At 41.2% G+C, this 25442-nt stretch overlaps 1 protein-coding gene across 1 annotated transcript in view; it reads left to right on the forward strand.

Annotated features, from left to right (window-relative positions):
• Nucleotides 1–8777: 8777 nt before the first annotated feature.
• The window catches only part of ST8SIA6 (ST8 alpha-N-acetyl-neuraminide alpha-2,8-sialyltransferase 6), a gene marked incomplete at both ends in the record, with an annotated part of 126527 nt that continues 109862 nt past the window's right edge, over nt 8778–25442 (forward strand). Inside the window, 2 exons of the mRNA XM_080918487.1 lie at nt 8778–8878; nt 9378–9476. Of these exons, the coding sequence (XP_080774613.1) occupies nt 8778–8878; nt 9378–9476 (200 nt within the window). The remainder of the gene's footprint in view (nt 8879–9377; nt 9477–25442) is intronic.

Consider the following 25442-nt stretch of genomic DNA (forward strand, 5'->3'; position numbering starts at 1 on the left):
TCTCTCTCTCTCTCTCTCTCTCTCTCTCTCTCTCTCTCTCTCTCTCTCTCTCTCTCTCTCTCTTTCTCTCTCTCTCTAGGTTTTCTATCTCAAGGGTTATCTCTCTGTGATTTCTTTTTTGTTTCTATTTTTGCTTTTAGATCCTGGATGGTTTTGTTCAATTCTTTCACCTCTTTGCTCGTGTTTTCCTATAATTCTCTAAGAACTTCTACCTGTTTACCTGTGTTGTCCTGTATTTATTTAAGGAAGTTATTTATGACCTTCTTAAAGTTCTCTCACATCATCATGTGTTGTGATTTTGTGATTTTAAATTATAATCTTGTTTTCCTGGTATGTTGGGGTATCCAGGACTTGTTGGTGAGAGGAAACTGATTCTGATAGTAAGCTTGTGTGTCAGCACTACTTGGGGACCAACTCTCTCCCAGCGGGGTCTGGGTATAGAGTGCTGTAGCACAGGGTCAGCTCCAGGTGCAGGCAGACACCAGAAGGATCCTGTCCCAGACTGTTCCTTGGTTCCTGTTTTCTAAGGCTCCAGGCGGGACTCACAGAGCAGAAATGATGGCTTTACCTGTGCTCTAGGTGTTTCAGCACTTCTGGGGGACCAGTTCTCTCCCAGTGGAGTCTGGATATTGAGAAATGTAGCTCGTAGGGTCAGTTCCGAGCACAGGTGGGAACTGGAAGGATCCTGTCTGGCCTTTAGTTATCAGTTTAAGTATTATAGGACTTATCTAAGACACAGAGATCTTCACTCCCAGAGATCTAAAACACAGAGAAGAGATGCATCTAGAGCTCCATATTGTTGTCCAATTGGTTCAACATTGATTGACACTCTTACAAGTTTGTGGGATGGGGGCCTGATCCTTTAGAAATGCTAATTTGGTTTGAAGCCATGGTAGAAGACTTTTTCTAAAGTGAGACACCTGTGCCCTTCCACCCAGTTTTAGATGTAAAGCTGCTTTGAAAAATGAATGTGTTAAATAGGAATGTTGGTACTTGTGCCTTGAAGCTGAGCCTCAAATAAATAGTCTATATACTACCTGTTCAAGAAATGGACTTAGAAGCAAAGAACACTGCCTGGCCTAGAATGGAGAAATTTATCTTTTCCTTTTTTAAAAATAAAGTTCAAAATGGAGACCTCCAATCTGCTTCTATAACCAAGTGAGGTGGCATCACAGGGTACAGGTTCCTTCTTCCCAGCAAAGGACCAATTAGCCTCAGAGCTAAATTTACCTATATCCTTTGTCTCTAGGCTTTCTATAAATTGTACTCTAACCACAGGCTCACTATGGGAGGGAATAGATACATCTTCCTTTTCCTCAATCTGTACTGATTTCTGCTTCACAGTTTTTTTTTAGTTAATTAATTAATTAGTTAATTAATTAATTACTTCCTGAGCACAGTGGTTTCCCCTCTTCCTCTCCGTTGAGTGTATATCCCTCACCCCATCCATTTGCCCTCTATTTCTCCCCAGAAAAGGAGAGGCTTCCCCTGGATACCAACCAGCCTTGGCATATTAAGCTACAATAAGACTGGGCATATTTCCTATTAAGGCTAATCACAGCCATTCGGTTAGGGGAAAGGGATCCAAAGGCATTCATTCAGCAGTGCCAGAGACAGCCCTTGCATCTGTTAGGAGTCCCAAGGAAGATAAAACTACACACCTGTTACATATGTGCAGAGAGCCTAGGTCCTCCCCCTACGTTCTCTCCTGAGCCCCTGTTGCACAGGTTAATTAATTTAGTGTTTTCTTTCGGTGTCATTGATCCCTTTGGCTCTTGAAATCCTTTTCTCCTCTTCAGGAGGATACTGCAAAGTGTCTAATGCTTGGCTGTGGTTCTCTACAACTAGTTCCATCAGTTGCTAGGTGAAGCCTCTCTAAGACAGTGATGCTAGGCTCCCATTTGTAAGTATATCAAAATAATTATTAACTGTGTCAGGGGTTGACTTTCTTCTATGGGATTGGTCTCAAGTTGGGCCAGTCATTGGGTAGCCACTTCCTCAATTTCTTCTCCATTTTTATTCCTGCACATCTTGTAGACAAAAAAAAAAATTGTATTTCTAAGTTTTTTGTGGGTAAGTAGATGTCCCCAATTTCTCCATTTGAAATCTTGCCTGGTTACAGGAAATGGCAGGTCCAGGCTACATATTCTGTATTGCTAGCATTTTACTCTGGGTTATCCTCATAGATTCCTGGGAATTTCCATTGCCCAAGGTTTCTAGCTTGTCCCAGACATCTCCCCACAGAGATTCCAGTTGTCTCTCCCAGGACTCTCTCCCTCCATCCTCCCCTAACCTGATTCCTCCTGTTTCTATCCCCATCCCTTTTCCCATCCAAGCTCCCTCCCCACCCCCTGGCCCCATCCACCCATGGTGTTTATTCCATTTCTCCTTCTCAGTAAGATTCAAGGATGCTTCCTTGGGGCCTTCTCGTTATTTAGCTTCTTTGGTTCTGTGTGTAGCAGCATGACTATGCTTTACATTAAGGCTAATGCCCATTTACACAAGAGTAGATTGCCATGTTTGTCTTTCTTCGTTGCTATTACCTCACTTGGGATGATCTTATTTAGTTCCACCCATTTTGCCTGCACATTTCATAATATTATTGTTTTATAGCTGAATAATACTCTATCGTGTATTACTCACACAATTCAGAAATAAAGCACATTTGCTTTAACGATCTTCAGTTGAGGGGCATCTAGGTTGTTTCCAGTTTCTGCCTATTATCCAAAAGCTGCTATGAACATATTTGAGCAAGTATCCTTGTGGTATGGTAGAGCATCTTTTGTGTATTTGCCTGGGAGTGGTGTGACTCTATTTTGAGTTGGTTTTATTTCCCATTTTCTGAGAAATGGCCAAGTTGATTTGAGTGCACTTCCACCAGCAGTAGAGTATCCCTTGCTCCACATCCTCACCAGCATGAGCTGTCACTTGAGTTTTTGATCTTAGCCATTCCGACAGGAATAAGATGGAATCTCAGAGTCATTTTTATTTGCATTTCCCCAAAGGCTTTGAATGTTAAACATATCTTTAAGTGCTTCTTGGCCATTCCTCTCTCAAGAATCCTCTGTTTAGATCTGCATCCCATTTTTAAATTGGTTTGATTTGTTTGTTTTTTAGTTTCTTGAGTTTTTCATATATTTTGGATACCAACTCTGTTGGATGGAGGATTGGTAACAATCTTTTCCATTTCTATAGAATTTTTTTATTGTTTTATCTTTTTGATAATTTCCTTTGCTTCATAAAAGCTTTTAAGTTTCATGAGTTCTGAGTTATTAATTGTTGATCTTAATGCCTGAGTTGTTGATATTCTGTTCAGGAAGTTTACTCCTATGTGCCAATGGATTAGAGGCTATTCCCCACTTTCTCTTCCATTATGTTTAGTGTATTTGGTTTTATGTTTATCCACTTGAGTTTTGTGTAGGGTGATAAATATGTAAACACTTGTGTTCTTCTTCATGAAGACATCTAGTTAGAACAGCAGCATTTGTTGAAGATGTTTTCTTTTATCCAGTATATGATTTTATCCCATTCTTTTAATAAAACGCAGGGACAATGGGCATTGGGAAAGTACATCAACCCAACAGTTTTCTTTTATATAACTGTTTTCATTTCTTTTTGGACTTTTATGATCTTTTATGTTGATTTCAGAGAGCAATGTTTTTTAATTTTAATGTTCCCACATTAAATATATATTTTGTAAAGTAAGTGATGATCCTAATTTTTGTGTAATTCCAGTTACTCTTAAACCTTCTTCAATCTTAAAATTCCTTGTATATTTTAAATTCAATTAGCAGTGGACAAAATTATGCATTAAGACATATTTGAAGATATGTCCCTTTTACAAGGTCATTGATTTCTTGAAATTATTTCTGCTTTTATTTTTATCCTATGATTTATTGAAAGTATGCAGCCTTGGTTGTACAATTCTTATAAATTTTTTTCTCCAAGAAATAGCTTTAATGTTATGAATGTGGTATTGTCCTGCCATTCTCACAAATCTTCAATATTGCAAAAGCTGATCAGGCAGTCTGGAGAATCAGATACTTTCCTTTCTAGACAGAAATGTGAAAATGTCAGATAAATGAACAGTCCCCATACATCAGTTCTTCACACCTCACAGCATTCATTTCTTTTTTTATATTGATGTTTCCTATATCCATGGAAATCTTTCCATCTATCTTTTGTCTAAATAGATGTAGATAGATGTATTTTTTATCTATCTCTATCCAATACACACACACACACACACACACACACACACACACACACACACAGGCACACACAAACTCACACATTATTTAGACAGTCTGCATTTGATATCTATCTTCATGAATCCTGAAATATGTGCGTATGGAATCCATACACATCTCTAGGTTTGTTGTTGTTGTTGTTGAACGACACTTGTTACTATTATACAAAACTATATGCTCGAAATAGAAGCATTTTCAAGTTTTAGGAAGATTTTCAATCATTCAAACAATCTTTTAAATATAAAAATGTCTCAATATTTCTTCTTACAGTCATTTCCTGGAAGTAAGAACCTTCAGGGAGAAAATGAATAAAGAATAGTAAAGATTATATAGGAAGTAAGTGTTGGCCATGTGGCAGAATGGTAAGGGAGAGAAAGGGAATCAAGAGCCAGGGCAGTGCCTTGGTGGGTAACAGTGATCACTGTGCATGCATGTGGAACTGGGGTGAGACCTCCAGAACTCAGGTAAAACTCTGGGTGTGGCCATACCTGTGCCTACAACCCCAGCACTGTGGGGGAACTGAGACAGGAGAATCACTGTGGTTTGCTGCTGGCTGAAGAATCTAGCTCAAAATACAGTGACATACATGCAGTCTCAAAGAAATATGGCAGAGCATGATTGAGCAGGGTTTTTACCTTCATGCCCATATGTGCATACACCACATATATACATACAGCACACACATGCACACATACACACACACACATACACATATACACACACTCATACACCGACACTTAGTATATGAAAAAGCCAGTGACCAAAGGAATGACTAGAAACCTACTACTACTATCAAGAGATGGGGTGGGGGGAGAGAGAGAGAAGATGAATATGTTAAATGATGGCTACACTTTGTTGTGAAGTTGATTACATCTAGAATTAACTAACCACCCCCTAAAATGGAAAGCATGCCTTTGAGGAATTTTTATTAATGTGGAGTAGGAAGATACACTCCTAATCTGTATCTCTGAGGTTGGAAATCGTGACTTTAATCGAGATCTTGAGTTGGGAAAACAAGCCTATAATCCACACCATTTGAAAAACTGGGAAAACTCACCTCTAATCTGGGCCACGCCTTCTGCTGGAAGCCTATGTAAAAACATGGGATAGGGAAGTTTGGCTCTTTGCCTGCTTGCTCTCCCTTTGCTAGCGAGTCCATACCCTCGCTGGCACTATAGCCCACTTCTTTGGGATGCCAGCATTTAATGAAGACCAACTGAGCCATCCAATGTCATGAATTGAGTACTACTGGATTATTGGATTTTCTAGAGAACTCTGTTAATACAGTAGTTAAGACACATGCAGGAGAAGGCAGGTATTGTGGAAATGACCTGTAAAACAGCATATCTTTTGTAAACTGGAACCACTAAGCTTCCACACTTTCCTGCTCTCTGATCTCCCAAAATGTTCTCGTGCTTAAAGAACCGTCTTTTTGCTGCCACTAGTCCCACATCCCTGGTCCATTTTCTTGTTCTGAGTCACACACACACACACAAACCTGGAAATCCCAGAAGATGCTTTCTGGGTCCCACTATCCACCTGAAACACACAAATTTGCTGAGTTCTGTCTGCTCACACACTAATTTGGTACAGAGGGTTGAGCTCTGGTCTGGATTCCTGGTCTTACCATATCCCGTATCTTACCTCGCAGAGATCTTTGTGGTCAGACCTGTAAGGAGAAAGTTGATAGCTTCTTTGGTGTCAGTTTTTAATTGATAAATAGTATTTATGACTTAAAGCTTCTGTGAGTTTCTTGTCTTTCAAGGATAAACAAGTTAATTAGTACCTTACCAACCGAAGACTTAAACAATGGAGCTGATGGTAAAGTTCCCAGTGTCAAATTTTAAGGTTCAACTCTGAATTCCCATTGCAAATTCACAGTTGGTTTCCCAATTAAAACGGGCTTTTGTGAGTCCCCTGACTGTAGCCATGAGCATGAGAGGAAGCAATTCCATTTGCAGCAAGGGTGTTTAGGGAACCCAGCGCAGGGATGACTCTTGCGGTTGCCGTGAGTCCAGCTGTGCTGAAATATTAAACTTTTGTAAATGAGGTGAAATTGCAGCTCTCTAATGTCCTCTTTCCTTTCTGCAGATTATTGTTAGCATGAGTTATCTACACAGAAATACAACTCAGAATATCTCCCAAAGGCAGGCAATCCTTCCACTCTCAAGGATACTTCTGCTGCATCTATGAGTTTAAGAGGCGGAGTAAACTTCTAGCTATGTGGAACTATACCACCACTTCATTTTACTTCAGTTAACCTTTGCTCTTGAAATTTTGGATTTTTTTTTTTTTTTTTTTTGGTTATTCTCTTTGTGTGTGCATACACAGGATGTGTGTTCCTGAGTGTAGACACATGTGCCATTTCCTGTGTAGGTAGGTCAGAGGTCAAACTTTAGGAGTTGACTCTTTCCTTCCCCAATGGGTTCAGGGATCGAACTCGGGTTCTTGGGCTTTCAGAGCAAGTGCATCTGTCGAGCTAGCTTGCTACACATCATGTTGCTTTTGGGATAATCTCAGCGGTTCAAAAGGAAGTTCCCGTTTCACAAATGAGACCTATGCTCTGTTGACATACTGGAGGGATCTAGAGTTACAGATGTAACAGAGGAAGCCTTGCCTAATCCTGTGGGCTAGGGGAGATGACCGACTGTGCTTACAGGATACCTTAAGGCTAAAAGAGTTGGGAAAGTTTTCCAAATGAATGATTGGAGATCTGGATTACATCACCTGATCATTGGCTCACAGTTCTGCATCAAGTGAGGCTCTGGTCAATAAATGCGATCTTAACCAATACATGAGGTATTCCTCAATAAGATCTAAAACAAACATTCTTACAGCTGTTCACACTCTTGCCTGGGTGCATGACACAACATATTTTAAAAGTCCTCTCCGTCTTTCTGTGTGTGTGTGTGTGTGTGTGTGTGTGTGTGTGTGTGTGTGTGTGTATACATGCACATGCATGCACACACGCATGTACAGGAACAAAAGCCAGAGGCTGGAACTGAGGTCTTCCAGTACTCTCCACCTTGTTTGGCACAGAGCCTCCCACTGAGCCTTGAGCAGTTGAACAGTTCGTTCAACTCAGGTGAGCCATCTCTCCAGTTTCACATTGAGAGACTCACCCTGTTGATCAGATCACACTTATAGGCTAGAGTTTCAACACACAAACTGGCTATCGACCTACAGCAACGAGAAGAGAAATATTTTAGACAAATTAATGTCAACGATTTACTAGAACAAAGAAGAATTCGTGAATTAGGCAGCACAGGAAACAGAAGGGACTTCTGCCCAGCAGTGGGCAGCAAGCTTTTGGTGGGCAGGCACAAAGAGTTCTAGCTGAGGCATCACCTGATTGGCTACATGTAGGTAACTGACTATTTGCATGGTGTGATGAGTTGGCTGCCTATGATTGGCTGGTGCATTTTTCTCTTATTGGTGAAATTCTCGTGTTCATTATAGTTCCAACTAGGTTCTGGGCTAGGCAAGAATTTAAATCCAGAGATCACCTCTCTTGGCAGTAGGCAAATCTGTTTTTCTGGAAAACATTCGGTAAACAGTGGTAAGCATTTCAGGTTTTGAGAGCTATAGGCTCTCAGTCACCGCTACCCAATTCTGCCCTTATAATGCATAAGCAGTCAATCTGCCCCACAATGCTCAGTGATAATACAAAGTACTGGACTCGAAGCTGTCCAATGAAACAGTTTTTAGAAGCAGTCAGGGATGAATTTGGACAAAGGTGGGTGGTCTAGTTGCTCTTGAAGATTTCCTAGTAATTTGGTGTCATATTACATCGCTCTAGGGAAGGTGACTACTTCCAAGTAGTGCCAAGGTCTACTCAAACATCACCAAGCCCCTGGCAGCTTACAGGCACGTGGGAGGATTCAGCTGAGCAACTCAGTTTGCAAACTTTTTGAAGTGGGTCCTTTCTGCTCTTCTCTTCAGCCCTCCAGGTTCTAGCTCCGGGCCTCAGCTATTCAGCAGAGTCACAGTGTGATTGGGTGGGTCGCTTGGGGGCAAGCGCGCACTCGGGCGGGCGAAGGTGAGAGCAGCTGAAAAGTTGGAGCCCAATCAGCGCGGAGTTGAGCGCTCATTCCCCAACCTTCAGGTGACCCCGCGTGGCGGCAGCGGCAGCAGTAGACAGAGGCAGCGGCAGTGGCAGCGGCGGCTGCAGCGACCAGAGCCCGCAGCGGCTCCGAGCGCCTCCGGGAGGACAGGAGGCGAGCTCGGAGGATCGTCATCTGCTAGCGGTCCACCAGCTTCGGCGGGCGGCCAGGGGCTGGCTTGAGAGAAGCGGGCGAGCCCAGGCGCTGCTTCCTCGGCTCGGTGCCCGGCAACACTGTTGCAGGCTGGGCTCGGGGCAGCCCCCAGAGTGCGGGCCCGCGCCACCGCCTTTGAACGCTGGGGGTGTGCGTGGCAGCGGCCGCGGTGGCGGCGGCGGCGGCGGCGGTGACCGGAGCGGCGAGTCGGCGCCGCCCGGGATGCGCTTCGCCCCGGCAGCTTTGGCGGCGAGGGATCCCGTGGCTCAGGATGCGACCGGGAGGCACTCTGTTTGCCCTGGTTGGCAGCCTGATGCTGCTGCTCCTCCTGCGTCTGCTCTGGTGCCCAGCCGACGCGCCCGCCAGCTCCAGGTAATCCCCCGGCCTCAACTTGCCCCACCTGCAAGGTCCGGAGCGCCCACGCTGTGCTTTGGTCATTGCTTCCCTGAGACCCCCTCGAAAAGATTCCTGCAACTAGCCCCTCTCAGACTTTTGACCAAGCAGCTCCTTGAGCATAGGGTGGGGCTCGGTGGTCGCAGCGAGGCGATGCCTGGCCGGATAGCCTGGTCTGAAGTGGAAAGGGACACGTCGGGGTTGGGAAGGCTCCGGTAAGTGCCTCTGTGGGCAAGGGAGCTGCGGAGCGGAACCTGCTAAAAAGGTTTCTCACCAGGATCCAGGACTACCCCATTCTACGCGCAGTTTTCTTGTCCTAAGGTTTTTTTTTTCCCTCCCTAACTTCAAGACTGAGGACCCATCCCGGGAGCTGGGGTGCATAAAGATGCTCTGGTTACGCTTGGAGCTCAATGCCCAGTCTGCCAGCCGCTGGCTTCCAACGCGGTGTAATAACTTAGTTTTCTCGCTGGCTGTACAGGCTGTTGGTGGAAGAAAGCAGAGAGGATACCGGAGGTACCTCGGCTGCAGTGGGGACGCTCTGGAGCCCGACGACCCCAGCAGCACGCGCCAGGAACAGGTACTAAGACCCTTAGGGGCGGGCGAGCAAGGACTGGGCAAGGCTGAGCCTCTGGGACTCGCTTTAGTGATCTGCCTGGCTGGTTATCTCTCTGTCTCTCTCTGTCTTTCTGTTTCTGTCTGTCTGCTTCTCTCTGTGTATCTTTGTCTCTGTCTCCGTCTGTCGGACACACACACACACACACACACACACACACATACACACTTGCACGCACACATACACTCTATGCACATCAACCCTTTAAAACACATTTCTCCATGTTAGGTTCTTCCAACCAAGACACTAAAACAGCCACACTTTCAAAGACGGGCGCTGAATTCTTTAGATAAGGGTATGTGGAAAACCCCAGAGAAGCCACCCGCCTGTCTTTACTGAGGGATTTGGTGGGCGGGTTCTGTTTTCTGTGCTTTAAAGTGCATCTGTGTTGAGATCCAGGCTTGAAGGAATGCAGTTCTTACGTGTGCTATGAATGTGTTTGTCCTGGATGAACGAGGATTTACATTTCTTACACACATTATGAGTGTGTATTAATGTACAGTAATTATTGGATATCTATATCTATTCTTCCGATTATAGAAATAATACAACCTAATGCAGAAAGACAGGGGAAGTACATAAAAGAAATTAGTATTAACTCAGGCCCACGTTTCACTTTCAGGTTGGGACTGCTTTATGTCTCTTAAATGTCTATTTCCTATATGTGAAAAATACGTGTGATTTGTACTTTGTGCTTGTGTGTCTTCTTTTGTCCCCTAAAGGGTCATAGACCTGGACATGATTTTACCACCCTCGAGCCAATGTTGCTTGCTATTAGTTATTGACCATATTAACAATCCATAGTCTGTTTAATACTTTCTCCTTTGCTCATTTAAGTGCTTCCCTATCTTCTTTTGTTTTGTTTGCTAGGAGATATTCTATTAAGTCTATCCTTGATGTAAATCTTTATCTTCATTTCAGACTCATTTCCTTAGAAGGTCTGATAGAAAGTTAAATTATTAGGCCAAAATGAACATGCATGTAATGTTCTAAATCACATTTCTTTCCAATTGCTTCCTAGAAGGCTTGAGTCAATTTCTGCTTCCACAGGTCTCTGGAGCCAGTCTCTCTCTCTCTCTCTCTCTCTCTCTCTCTCTCTCTCTCTCTCTCTCTCTCTCTCTCTCTCTCTCTCTCTCTCTCCCTCCCTCCCTCCCTCTTTCTCTTTCTTCCTCTCCATCCTTCTGTATATTCTTGGCTCTTGAATCTTCCTTAATCTTCTGATTGCATGACTGGACAATGCTTCCCACAAGGCTCTGGGCTTGATCCTGGGAAAGATCTGGAAGTACTTGGAAGAGACTCTGCACTGAGGAGCTATTACAGCTGCCACAGGCACCTCGTTGGAATTCCACAGTCTGTTAGGGACGCCAGGAAATCCTGGAGTAATAAAACCCTTGATAAAAAGACTGATACCTGATTTTGCCTAACTTTATGTACATGAAAGGAGGGGCTTTCCTTTTTTAAATGAGGTAGAGAGGCCTTCTGTCTACCAGCCAGGCATTCAACTATTGTTCCTCTTGAGGTTTTCATTTCTGGAAGTTCAAAAGCATACACTCCTTAGTTGTCTAGTCTTAGGTCTTTGCAGAGGTCACTTATTAATTTTTATTTATTTGGTATCCTTCTTTTGGAGGATCTACTTGGCATACTTGTTGAACTAATATAATCCATTCATATTTTTACTGAACATGGTTCATTTTTTAAAAGATTCTTCTTGTTTAAACCAGACTTCTGTGTTTGTGACAAAAAAAAAACCTCTTTTTGTCCTTTGATCTATTTCATATCTTTCTCATTCATGATTTTTATTATTCATGGAGCAGGGGAGTAAAGTGTTTCCACTACTGCTTGGCTATGTAGAGAAATTGGCATTTTTTAAAATTTCTTTATGGCTGCTCTGCTCTTCCTTGTAACTGATCTTATCAATAACAAGAGCAGCCATAGCCATTGTCCCTTGAATTCTTCTTGTGCACCAGACAATGGCCCAAACATTTTATATTTATTAACTCATTTATGCATTTCAAGTGCTAAAAAAATACCCAAACAGTTCTTCTCATTTTATAGATTAAGAAGTTGAAACACAAGATAATTTTCAGTTTTCCTAGAGTTGTGCAGCCAAAAGTCAAACCCAGGCCACATAGAGCCAAAAGCCCGTTCTCAAACTCCTTCATACTGATATGTGTGCACGCACGTGTGCACTTGTGCATGTGTATGTGCTTGTGCATGTGTGTGTGTATGTGCTTGTTCATTTTGTGCATGTGTATCTGTATGTGTGCTTATGCATGTGTCCATGTGTGGGGGTTTATGAGTTCTGGACAAGTTGATGTGTGTGTGTTCAAGTGTGCAGGTGTGACAGTTTAAGCAAGTCTTTCTGATAACATCCATTCTCTCTTGAAGTACACACTCCATGTATCAGATTGCTTTTTGCCACTTCTTATAAGTGTCTAAGATGACACCTAGATACATGGGCAGGAGGCATAGATGCTGAAATTCAGGGGTATGGTATATTTTAACTCCCCTATCTGCAAAGTAACATCCCCTTTCTGTTTGGAGGTCAGCCACCAAGTCACTTTTCTGCTTGGTGGCCAGCTTCTAGTCAGTGACCATTTTAAGAACTGCAGCTTCTGCCTTTCTTCTCTTTCGGCATTGCTTCTCCTGGAGTCCCAGAAGCCAGAGCCATCCTGATACTACCTCTTGGGGATCTGCTGAGGATTTTCTTTCAGTCTGTCTTAGTCTGTCACTAAAATGTTTGCTTCTGTCTAATGCAGGCTACTTGATCACACTACGAACCCCGAGATAGTACTCTTCACTGGAGAAACCTGTTATGAGTTCTGATGTGGCTCAGCCCTAGCTTCTATGCTTAATCCAAGAATGTTCTGATTGTTTTAAACAGGATTAAGTAAAGTCATAGATCAAGAGGTGGTACACACGACCAATTGACAGGGAGTGAACAAAGGCAAAGCTGTAGAGAATAAGAGGAAGACAGGAGGGCAAATATAGAGCCCCACAGAAAATAGAAGGAAGGGACACTTACTTTGAAGGGTTTTGAGACAGTATGGAGATGGAGAACTTCTCTTTTCTTTTGTGATGTTAGTTGAGAAGCAAAATCAGCTGGGTGCTTTCTTTGCCTCTCTGAGCTAGCAGGCTTTTGCCCCAGCTTCTGACTCCCAAGTCTTCATTGGTAATATCAAATGATTGTCTTCGTTTCTTGTTTGGTTTAAATTGGAGGATGTGGCAACCCTGTTCTGCCATTGCTACCTTAAACTTAATACTGGTATTGTCTCAACCGTTTCCCTGTAAGCCAGAACCCAGGTCTGGCCTTTGTGCTCCAGTGCATTGCAGTAGCATAGGCTTTAATGATGAGATGTGGAAAGCAGAGGGAAGAGGCTGAGGAAGTGTCTTTCCAGTGAGGCAGCTGACTATGAAAGGAACCAGGTATAGAAGCACCTTCTGGAAAATTCTCTGGTAACTGCAGCAAGCTTTGTTGTCTTTCTACTTCTCCCTTCAGTAAAAGCCTCATCAGGTTCTCCATGGACCCCACAGGATATTTCAAATTGCCTAGGAGAAAGCCATGCAGGAGAGACATACTAATTTAAAAAAAATATAACAATAAATTCTTCTTCACATAAACTTCACCAAGTCTACCCTTGACTTTTTTGGATTTACTTCTCCTCAAAAGTATTCTGTGCTCCATTTCATTTGTAGTTTTCCAAAAGTTATTCTTCTTTTCCAATGCTTTGAACTGTAGGGTTGAGTTTTTATGTGCTTCCCCCCCTTTTATAAAGAAAATATTTGATACTATGAATTTTTCTTTGAATGCAGCTTTGGAATCACTTTAAATATTTTTACATGTGTTATTATGGATTAAACTCATAGTTTTGTGCATGTTAGACTGTACTACCGAGCCATTACTCTAGTCATAGACACATTTTAAAGGTTTCTAAGACACAGTATTCAAATTTTAAATATATAATAATTATATATTAATATATAGTCTAGGGGCTTAAGGGGTGGTTCAATGGCTAAGAACACGTACTGCCTTTGCAGAGGAACTAAGTTGAGTTCTCAGCACTCATTTTGGATGTCCCATAGCTGTCTCTAACTTCAGTTCCTAAAGGATCTGGTGCCTCTGGCCTCTTGAGTAACAGCACAAACCCATATCCTGTGCCCGACACCACATAATTTAAAATAATACAACAAATATGAAATTTATTATCAGTTGGGATTAGTAACATTTATTCGCAATAACATTTAAATCATTTTTGTTTGATCTCCTAAATAGCTGAAATTTTTCTTAAATATTAGTATTTTTTGACTGATATTAATTTCGTTTCTGATTATGAGAGAAGAAATCTAGCAAAATTCTGCTTAAGTATGAATGAGTGAGTTTGTAAATAGTCAAATATTAGAAATGAGGAACTGAATGGTTAGTACGGTTGTCTGTGACAGCTCATGTGGAGTTTCCAGAATCCTTGACTGTGGCTTGATACCCATTTGAAGCAGTTTCCACTGGGGTTTCACCATCACTGGTGTTGATCTGTGGTCTTGTGGCTTCCTGGTGCCTTCTGACCACCAGCAGCTGCTCTTCGAATGTTCTGGCTAGTGAGTGTCTGTCTCAGCTTATCTGGCAGGGAATTTTCCAGAACAGTGGGACCACACCTTCACTTTTAATTAGCCTGGTGTTAACTTTTATGACCTGTCCTTTTTGGATACTGTGAGTCTGCCTAGTGCTTGGCTTGTGCCAGTTTGAGAACTGGGAGTAGGCAAGTTCAGATGCCAATAATAGTATATTCGCAGTCACATGACCCTGAGGGTGTTTCTGCAAACTTTTATTATGTGTTTTAAATGAGTACACGGAAAAGAAAAATCCCCAGGCATTTCAACACCCAAAAGATAGCTTGAACTCAGAGTGCCCCATTCTCAATGTATTTATGCATATATCTAGCAATTTTTCTCCGTACTTTTGGGGTACAGAGCGACGACTTTAAACACCATGTGCGCAGTTGTGGGTGTGATGACTTTTCTTCTGCAGTGTTTTTTGAGGCACAACAGTGGAATGTAGAGATGTTTCTTTAATGCACTTGTTTGTCCCTGTGCCATGTGGGTTATTTATCATCTGATTTTGGCTTGTACCCTGAGTGTGTTTGGGCCTCTCTGATTATTTGGATAAATTCCTAGAAGCCGAGGTCCTTCTTTGTAGAACATTTAAAATGCTGCTGCGGTTTGCCTGACAATCTGTCACAATGCCTCTTAATTTTAGCAGCATGCAAGAGTGACAGCCGGCCCTAACTCCAAGAGGGTTTGTATCTCCCACCACAATTTTTAAAACATCATCTTTAAGAAACACATCTGAGGTCTTAATCTGGACTTGTTTACCCATTGTGGTAGATCTTTTTCTTTTTATTTTATAACATTTTGACATTTATATATTTTTCTTTTCTAAATTGACTTTTAATATCTTTAATATCTTTCCATTGGTATTTAAGTTTTATTTTTGTTTTATGAGAAGTTTATGGATATCGCATGTATGAGGTTTATGCTCTGTGCATAAATTATTTCCTAGGTTTTGTTAACATCTAACGGTGCTTGCTGTTGTTTATGTGGTAGAAGTTTTCAGTCTTTCTCTTGCTGAATCCCTCATGTTTACCTTCTCTTCCCAGTTTTAGTTTTCAATGTGTGTATGTGACGTTGACACTGGAGTATGTGTATATCTGCAGTTTTAAACTAATTAATTTGAGAATACTTAAACTGACCCATTGCAGCTTATTTCAGATATGCCATTAGAGTCAGTATTCTCGCCTGCTGTTATTATCTTATTAATGCTTTGAAAATTCTTTCCTAATGTAAACCTAGTTATTGCTAAAATCCTAGAAGCATCATTTCGATCCCCTTGTAAATACTCAAACTATGTCATCTTAAATTATGTTTTCCTTGTTTCTTCTCTATGTTTATTTCTTCCTTGGTCACTTGGAATAAACCTTCCAATACCTTTAGCCATGGGGTGTATATGGTAATCTCTCTGAATCCCCAGGACTCAGTTCCAGGATAGCAATTTCATTTTCTTTCTTTCTTCCTTTCTTTCTTTCTTTCTTTCTTTCTTTCTTTCTTTCTTTCTTATCTTCCTTCCTTCTTCCTTCCTTCCTTCGTTCCTTTCTTTGTTTTTTGTTTTTTTTTTCTTAATACTTTTGGTTGTTGCTATTTCAGGATTTAAGGCTTTGTGAATGCTAGGCAGGCTTTCTGTCACTTCCTCTTTTGAAACTTAAAATATTTCCCCCTAAGACTTTGTAGACATTGTTCCCTATTTTCTGACATTTCAACCTCAGAATGAGGGGCCTTGTTACTTTTATTTTCATAGCTTCTGAGGTAACTGATTTAATTATTTGTTTTACTTTGATACTGACTGCTAATTGCTATGGCTGGTGAGATGGCTTGGTGGGTTAAGTACCTGTCACACAACCATGACGCCCAGAGTTCAAGTCCCTAGACCCCACATACATGCTGAATGGGTATGGTGACTGCTTATGCATCTAGTTCTCAGAAGGGACACTGAATTTTCATATCACGCTGGCTAGATAGACCAGGCATATTGTCACTACCTAGGGTCAGTTGAGGAGTCCCTCCTTAATGAATTAGGAGCAGACTTACTGAGGAAGGTTCTAGATTGCAACCTCAGGCCTTCCTGTGCATGCGTGTGTACTTTGTTCCCTTGTATACATGCACACTGAGGCACCGACTCACGTCACACATGTAATCCCAAGATTTGGGAGGTGGAGACAATAGAATTGTATGTTGAAGGTCAGCCTGGGCTTCAATAGACTGTGGCTCAAAACACCAAAACAAAACAAAACAAACAAAAAAACCGACAAAAACAATACCCCACAATGATATGTCTACACAGTAACCCCCTTAGATGAATGTTGTCTCTTTAAGCATCAGGGCTAGCTAGTGTAAAATTTAAAAAAACCTTGTGATTTTTTTTCTGTGTGGTTGATTCAGAAGTTCGCAGGCCGCCCTTGCTCTGTGATGTGGCTCACGGCTTTCTGTCTCCAATTTCTGACAATATTTTCTGGCCCATGTGGACCTCTTGAATTCTCCTTCACATATATTCTTTCTTTGCCCTTTACCTTGCCTCTTGGGATGGGTTTTATATGTGTTCTCAGTATTACTGAATTATTAAGCCATCACATCCGCTCTCATTTTTGTCCTCTCTAAATTAGTAAACGGATTACATTTTTTATTACCTTTTCCTTTAGGCTGTACCATAACATAAAAGCTTCTCTCACAGAAAAGTTGCCTTAATTTTCTTAGTTTTTTTTCTTAAACTATTATGTGTGTGGGTACATTTATTTGTATGTGTTTGTGTCTGCATATGTGTGTAAGCATGTGTAAGCCAGAAATCAATGTGGGTTGTCTTTTTCAGTCACACTCTATATTACTTTCTGAGAAAACATCTGTCACTAAATCTGGATCTCACTGATATAGAAAGATTGTTTGACCACTGAGCTCAGGGTGTCATCCTGCCGCTGGGTCCTTATATAGCGGAGTTTGAATTCAGGCACACACCACAACACACAGCATTCTGTATAAGTGGTGATGACTGAGCCCTCAAGATGCTGTACAGACCACATTTCTCGCCATAAACACACTTTCCTTACTTTGTGTTTACTTGTAGTGGTTTGAAAGAAAATGTCCCCCTGAGGCTTATAGGCAGTAGAACTATTAGGAGGTGTGTTGGAAGAGGTGTGGCCTTGTTGGAGGAGGTGTGGGCTTGCAGGAAGAAGTGTGTCACTGGGGATGGACATTGAAGCCAGGTCCAGTATGACAATTCACTCCTGCAGGTACTTATATAAAACTCTTGGCTACCTCTCCAGCACCATGTCTTCCTGCATGCCACCATGCTTTCTGACAATGTAATAATGGATTAAATCCCTGAACTGTAAGACAGATCCAGTTAAATGTTTTCCTTTACAAGAGTTGCTGTGGTCATGGTATCTCTTTATAGCAATAGAACCCTAGCTAAGACACTTGTGTTCATTGAGAAGATGAAACACCTGTTTTCTAAAATTTTAAAATGGCTCATTATTAACATTTTTCTTTTTTTTTACTTTTCTTTTTTTATAAATTGAACAACTTTATTTAAAAAAAAACAAAGATAAATGTACAGATTTTAACCATTTTTGCATAAAGGTATATGAATACATTTTTGTCAGTACTTTTAAAGGTTTGATAGTATGCATTAAAATGTTACTAGTTACAATGAGCATAAAGTACATGTAAAACAAAATATAACCTGGAAAGAGTCTAAGTTATTTTGGTGTGTAAAGATTAAGCATAATGGTTTTTCATTTTTTTTCTTTCTTTCTTTCTTTTTTTTTTTGGCCATTGTTTTTTACATGAACTTCATATAGTCTGTGAGTTGTTTCTGGGGTGTTCAAAGCTTTCTGGAGTTAGTATACAATTATCAGTGACTGCATATTATGTCCATTCTTTTGTGACTGGGTTATCTCACTCAGGATGATATTTTCTAGATGCAACCATTTTCTTAAGAATTTCATAAAGTCATTGTTTCTGATAGCTGAGTAGTACTCGAATGTCTAAATGTACCACAATTTTTATATCCATTCATCTAGTGAAGGACATCTGGATTCTTTCCAGATTCTTGCTATTATAAATAAGGCTGCTATGAACATTGTGGTGCATGTGTCTTTGTTGTATGTTGGAGCTTCTCTGGGGTATATGCTCAGAAGTGGAATAACTGGGTCTTCAGGTAGTACTATGTCAAATTTTCTGAGGAATTGACAGACTGATATTCAGAGTGGTTGTACCAGTTTACAAACCCACCAACAGTGAAGAAGTGTTACTCTTTCTCTGCATCTTTGCCAGCATCTGCTGTCATCTGAGTTTTTTATCTTAGCCATTCTGGTTGGTGTGAGGTAGAATCACAGGGTTGTTTTGATTTTTATTTCCCTGATGGATAATGATGTCCAGAACTTCCTTAGATGATTCTCAGCCATTCCATATTCCTCAATTGAGAATTTTTGCTTAGCTTTGTACCCCATTTATTAATAGAGTTGTTTGATTCTATGGTGTCTAACTTCTTGAGTTCTTTGTATACCTTGTATATTAGGCCTCTATGAGATGTGGGGTTGGTAAAGATCTTTTCACACTCTCTTGGCTGCTGTTTTGTTTTCTTGAAAGTGTCCTTAGCCTTACAGAAACTTCACAATCTCATTAAATCCCATTTGTCAATATTTTACCTTAGAGCACAAGCCATTGATGTTCTGTTCAGGAAATTTTCTCCTGTGACTATGTGTTCTAAGGTTTTCCCTACTTTTTCTTCTAATAAGTTCAGTGTACCTGGTTTAATGTGGAGTTCTTTGATCCACTTGTATTTGAGCTTTGTACAAGGAGATAAGAAAGGGTCTATTTTCATTCTTCTTCATGCTGAGTGCCAGTTGGACCAACACCATTTTTTGAAAAGGCTGTCCTTTTTCCATTGAATGTTTACAGCTCCTTTGTCAAAAATCAAGTGACCAATTTGTGAGGGCTCATTTCTGGATCTTCTAGTCTATTCCATTGATCCACGTGCCTATCTCTGTATCAGTACCATGCAGTTTTCAGCACAATTGCCTTGTAATATAGCTTGAGGTCAGGGATAGTGATTCCCGCAGATGTTTTTTTGTTGTTGAGGATAAATCTCGCTATTCTAGGTCTTTTGTTATTCCAGATGAAATTACACATTGCTCTTTCCAACTCTATGAAGAATTGGGTTGGAATTTTGATGGGGATTGCATTGAATCTGTAGATTGCTTTTGGTAAGATGGCCAATTTTACAATGTTGATCCTTCCAATCCATGAGTATGGGAGATCTTTCCATTTTCTAAGCTCTTCCTCGATTTCCTTCTTTAGAGTTTTTAAGTTCTTGTCATACAGGTCTTTCACTTGCTTAGTTAGAGTCACACCAAGGTATTTCATAGTTTTGTGACTATTGTGAAGGGTATCTTTTTCCTAATTTTTTTTCTGCATGTTGTCCTTTGAGTAGAGGAAGGCTACTAATTTGTTTGAGTTAATTTTATATCCAGCCACTTTGCTAAACTTGTTTATCAGCTGTAGAAGTTCCCTCATGGAATTTTTGGGGTCACTTACATACACTGTCATGTCATCTGCAAATAGTGATGGTTTTACTTCTTCCTTTCCAATTTGTATCTCTTTGATTTACTTTTGCTGTCTAATTGCTCTGACCACGATGTCCAGTACTATGTTGAATAGGTAAGGAGAGATTGGGCAGCCTTGTCGATTCCCTGATTTTAGTGGGATTGCTTCAAGTTTCTCACTGTTAAGTTTGATGTTGACTATTGGTTTGCTGTATGTTGCTTTTATTGTGTCTAGGTATGGGCCTTGCATTCCTGTTCTTTCCAAGTCTTTTAACATGAAGGGGTGTTGAATTTTGTCAAATGCTTTCTCAGCATCTAGTGAGATGACCATGTGGTTTTTGTTCTTTGAGTTTGTTTATATGGTGGATTAAGTTGATGGATTTCCATATATTAAACCATCTCTACATCCCAGGGATGAAGCCTACTTGATCATGGTGAATGATCGTTTTGATGTGTTCTTGGATTCAGTTTGCAAAAATTTTGTTGATTATTTTTGCATCAATGTTCCTAAGTGAAGTTCTCTTTCCTTGTAGGGTCTTTGTGTGTTTTAGGAATGAGGGTCTTTGTGGCCTCGAAAAATAAGTTAGGTAGCATTCATTCTGACTCTATTTTGTGGAATAGTTTGGAGAGTATTGGTATTAGGTCGTCAATAAATGTCTGAGAGAATTCTGCACTGAACTCATCTGGACCTGGGATTTCTTTGGTTGGGAGGCTTTTGATAACTGCTTCTATTTCTTTAGGTGTTATGGGCTTATTTAGATGGTTTAACTGGTCCTGGTTTAGCTTTAGTATCTGGTATCTGTCTAGGAATTCATCCATTTCCTCCCTATTTTCCAGCTTTCTTGAGTATAGGCTTTTGTAGTAGGATCTGATGATTTCTTGAACTTCCTCTGCTTCAGTTATTATGTCTCCACTTTCCTTTCTGATTTTGTTGATTTGGATACTCTCTTTGCCCTCTAGTTAGTCTGGCTAAGGGTTTATCAATCTTCTTAATTTTCTCAAAGAACAAGCTCTTGATTTTGTTGATTCTCTGAATGGTTCTTTTTGTTACTATTTGGTCAATTTCTGCTCGGAGTTTGATTATTTCTTGCCATCTACTTCTCTTGGGAGTATCTGTTTCCTTGTGTTCTAGAGCTTTCAACTAGTTCAAACTAGTTTCAAGTTGTTAGTGTATGCTCTCTCCAGTTTCTTTTTGGAAGCACTCAGAGCGATGAGTTTTCCTCTCAGTACAACTTGTGTTCTCTTATGGTCTGCATAATCTCTGTCCAGGATTTTCTAGCTTTCATAGTCTCTGTTGAGAAGTCGAATATAATTCTGATTTGTCTGCCTTTATATGTTACATGACCATTTTCCATTATAGCTTTTAGTATTCTTTCTTTGCTTTGGGCACTTGGCGTTTTGACTATTATGTGTCAGAAGTAATTTCTTTTCTGGTCCACTCTATTTGGAGTTCTGTAGGTTTCTTTTATGCTCATGGTCATATCATTCTTAAGGGTAGGGAAGTTTTTTCTATGATTTTGTTGAAGATATTTACTGTGCCTCTTAGTTGATATTCTTTGCCCTCTTCTATTCCTATTATCCTTAGGTTTGGTCTTCTCATTGTGTCCTGGATCTCCTGGACATTATGGGTTAGGAGCTTTTTGGCTTTTGCATCTTCTCTGTCTGTTTTGTCTATGTTTTCAATGTTGTTTTCGGTCCCGGAGATTCTCTCTTCCATCTCCTGTAGTCTGTTGATGATGCTTGCATCTGTGACTCCTGATTTTTTTTTTTAGGTTTTCTACCTCCAGGGTTGTCTCTTTAAGTGTTTTCTTCATTGTTTCCATTTCCATTTTATATTCCTTCTTCCATTCCTTCATCTCTTTGGTTCTGTTTTCCTCTAGTTCTTAGATTTCTTTGAGTGTTTTTCTTGTTTTTTCTTTAAAAGCTTCTATTTCTTTATGCTTTACCTCCCGTTCTTGTTTAAGGATCTCTATCATCATCTTGAGGTATGATTTTGGGTCTGAGTCTTCTTTTTCTAAAGTGTTTGGCATTCTGCTGCTTGCTTTGATGGGAGAGCTGGGTTCTGGAGTTGCCAGGTTGTCTTGAAGTTCTTTTGCTTTCCTCTTGCCATCTTGTTGTCTGTGATTATACGTGGCCTTGTTGTCAGTGATTGGTTCCCGTCTTTCCCTTATACCTGGCCTGTCTCCCTGGATCTCTACTATTCTAGGTGGCAAATGGCCTGAGCGTTTGTTCTACATGCAAGGCCCTCCGGGTGCAAACCGATTCCCTACAGCAGAGTTCCTGCTCCCCTGAACCAATGGGGGGCACACTTTTTGGGTGCTCAGCCCAGCTCTCTATGCACCCCAGTTACTCGGAGTGTAGTCTCTCCAGGCCCATGTCCCTGGAACTCAGCTGTTCCTGGTGGCAGATGGCCTGAGTGCCTGTTCTGCACACATGGGCCCTCCGGTTGGAAACCAAGTCTCTATGGCAGAGTTCTGGCTCCCCTGAACCAATGGGGGGTAGTGGGGAGCGTGTTTTCTGGGCACTTGGCCCAGACCTCTCTGCACCCCTGCTACTTGCAACGCAGTCTCCAACATTTTTCTCTTTTAGAAATTTAGAATTTCTCCTGAAAAAAGCAATTGTCTGTTTCTACAATGTAGTCTGAGAATTTTGTGACTTTTTTAATAGCTTGCTTTTTAGTTTAGGTACCACCAAAGAGACAATCTCTCCCCATCATCATGTCGTCAGGCTAGAGACATTAGGACCTCTTGTTCTCAACCTTCTCAGAGCGTATACCAGATGCAAGGCTGATCAATAGAGCTCTCCAAACAAATACCTACATTTAAAACTGTGGATTTTTCAAGCAAAAAAGTGCAATAAATCATGTGCTAATTATTAGCTTTTAAATTCTAGAGCCCAACACTGCCTTTTACAATCATGTTTTGGATTTGAAACCTGTGATATGCATGTATTCCTGGTTGATCCCAGATGCCCGAGGCTGTCAGAAATGGTGCATGGCAAATGCCACTCAAATCCCCAGAGGACTGAACTCACCAAGCTCTGTGGTTATCACCAGCACCTGCACATTCCAGGTCATAATAATGGATTGATTCCTTTTCTAATTCTTCCCATGATATATAATAATATAACATAAAAATAGTTAACATATAACACAGTATATTCCAATTGAGACATGTTCTTGAGGGAAGAGAGAGAGAAAGAGAGAGAGAGAGAGAGAGAGAGAGAGAGAGAGAGAGAGAGAGAGAGAGAGAGAGAGAGAGAGAGAGTCCCCAAACAGTGTTCTTTCTTTGGAAGCAAGTCCTTTCTTGTTTGGGAGAAGGGACCTGACTTTCTGGTCTGAGTGGACAGAGGGGCAGACTTTGGGTGTGAAGCAAATGCCAGCTTCTTTAGTATTTGTCTGTGGACTTGCTGTTTCTCAGGTGAAATAGACACCTCCTGCTGGCACTTTCCCCACATCCTCTATCTCTACAGCTCATGGATAGAACAGCAAGCATTTCTTCTCCGAAGGGAATGCATTTCTGAAGAACTCCACAGTTGCTACCCATTCTTAGATTGCCATTTGGGTAAACTGTGTCTTCTGGAGGGTGCAAACAGTTCAGGAGAGGGAAAAATCACTGCCTACACTCTATGGTTGGATCCTATAAATTGTAATGATTGTGTTTTTGCTTTTCTTGGCATTTTGTGGCATTTTGTTGTATATGCTCAAACTGGCATTGTTACCTCAGGCTGTAGAACATTCAAGAGCAGTGTGCATTAGAAGCCTGTCACTAAGCATCACTCCACTGTACCCCTAGACAAATGAAGGCTACTAGACTCTAATTCCAAGAGTAAAGCCTCAGCACTTCTATACAGGTCTTTTTTCTTCTTTGTTATGAGAAGTAAAGATACTAATGTGCTCTAATGTTTAAAAATTGAGTTTCCTGAGTCTGTTGTTCACTTTAAAAGGAGGTTTAGTGTCTTGCCTTCTGTCATTCTATCTTGTATCCTAATTTAATCCCCTAAGGATCTCTTGTTTATTCTGGTTTGTTTTCTTTGTAGCATCCATGACGGTTATCTTCATTCATGTCTAGTCTCTGACTTTCATGTCTCTACATAAGCTGTCCTATTTTGGAAGCGCTTCAGAGCATGTGTCCCAAGAAGCTTGCCCAGATAGAGGCTTCGAGCCTGGGCTGCCATTCCTCCTGGCTTCTCTGGGTTTGTTCACCTATGGTAGGAGTCAAATGAGAGCTCAAAGGACAGGAAGAATGTTCTATTGTTTTCTCCCTTGTCAGGGGGTAGAAGTAGAGCAGAAATTCAAGAAGAATTGGTGTCCCCATTTCTTCATCGATCTGTTTTCCAGAGGCTGTTGGAGTGGGAAATAATTTTATTTCCCATCATGTCCATTATGGGACTTTACTATCATTATCCCTTGATGTTCAAAAGAAATGGGTTCTCAGAAGCCCAGTGAATATCACAATCTCAATGCCCAAGTTTCTTATACAAAACTGTCATGTTTGTGCATTATCTGTGACCATCTTCTGCATACCTAAATCACTTTGCTATCTTAAGAGTGTGCAATGCAATGCAGATGCTATGTGCAGTTGTTGCACAATATTGCTTAAAGAATAATGTGTGTGCATGCATGTTTGTGTGTGTGTGTGTGTGTGTGTGTGTGTGTGTATGTATTCGTGTAGGGGAGCTGTTCATGTATGAGTGCAGGTATATCTGACAAATCATTCACATGGACAGGAGATGACAGCCTTCACTTTTCACCTTATTTGAGGGTGTCATTGTTTTACAGCTGCCTGTGAAAGACTGGCCTACAGCTGTTAGAGATCCTGTCTCTAACTCCTGTCTTCTCACAGGAGTGCTGGGATTCCAGATGCTCACACTACATGTCTGAATGTTATGTGAGTTTTAGGGTTTTAGACTCGGGCCCTCGTGTAGCAAGTGCTTTTACTCAGTGAGTCATATCCCCAGCCCTCCCACAAATATTTTCCATCTCTGTTTGGTGAGATCCCGAGACAGGGAGGGCTGGATGCACTGAGTATATGTCTTTCAAGAAAGAGGCTTTTCCATGACTAGAAAACATTCATCAGAAAACTTTGATTGGGATGGTGAAGCTAATGCTACAATGTCAATCCATTGTCAATCCAAAGTGCCTTCAATGGCCCACATTTCTTAGCTAACTATCCTATTCATTGTTTCCTTGAACTAACAGGGATTAGGATAAAATTGAAAGACCCAAATCCCTGGTTACCTGGGAGGGATGAAGCATGAGCTCCCTTGGACAAACATGTTGGGGGATTATTGACGAACAGCAGAAGTATTGGGCAGAGGCCTGGGTCCCCAAGAAAGAACCCCAAGAAAGAAAAAAAGTGCATAATATGTGCAGCTATTGTTTTTATTCAGTCTTCAGGAGCTTCCTAGCTTAAGATTTTGCCACCTCATTTGGGGCAGAAAAAGAGCCACCCTCTAGAGCCCATGAGGCTTGGGAGATCAAGTGCAGATAAGGAGTCTTAGTCCTGATACCTTGTTTTCTGAATTCTATTGTCTCTGCGGTGGTGCACTAGCCTTCTCTTGCTGACAAAACAGCTGAGAAAAACCAGCTCAAGGAGAAAAGACATCCAATTCGAAGGGTTCTGTCCACAGCTTGCCTCTACTTCTTTAGGCCTGAGGTGGGCTGTAGAAGCCTGGTGAAGCTGTGATGAGGTGGAGCTACTCAGCTCACTGGCAGTCTAGAAGAATAGAACCACTGAGGAAATAGGGACGCTTCAAAGGACTGCCCCCTAGTGACCTGCCTCCA

The sequence above is a fragment of the Micromys minutus genome, assembly GCF_963924665.1.
Source record: "Micromys minutus genome assembly, chromosome: 6".
NCBI classification, from domain to species: Eukaryota; Metazoa; Chordata; class Mammalia; order Rodentia; family Muridae; genus Micromys; species Micromys minutus.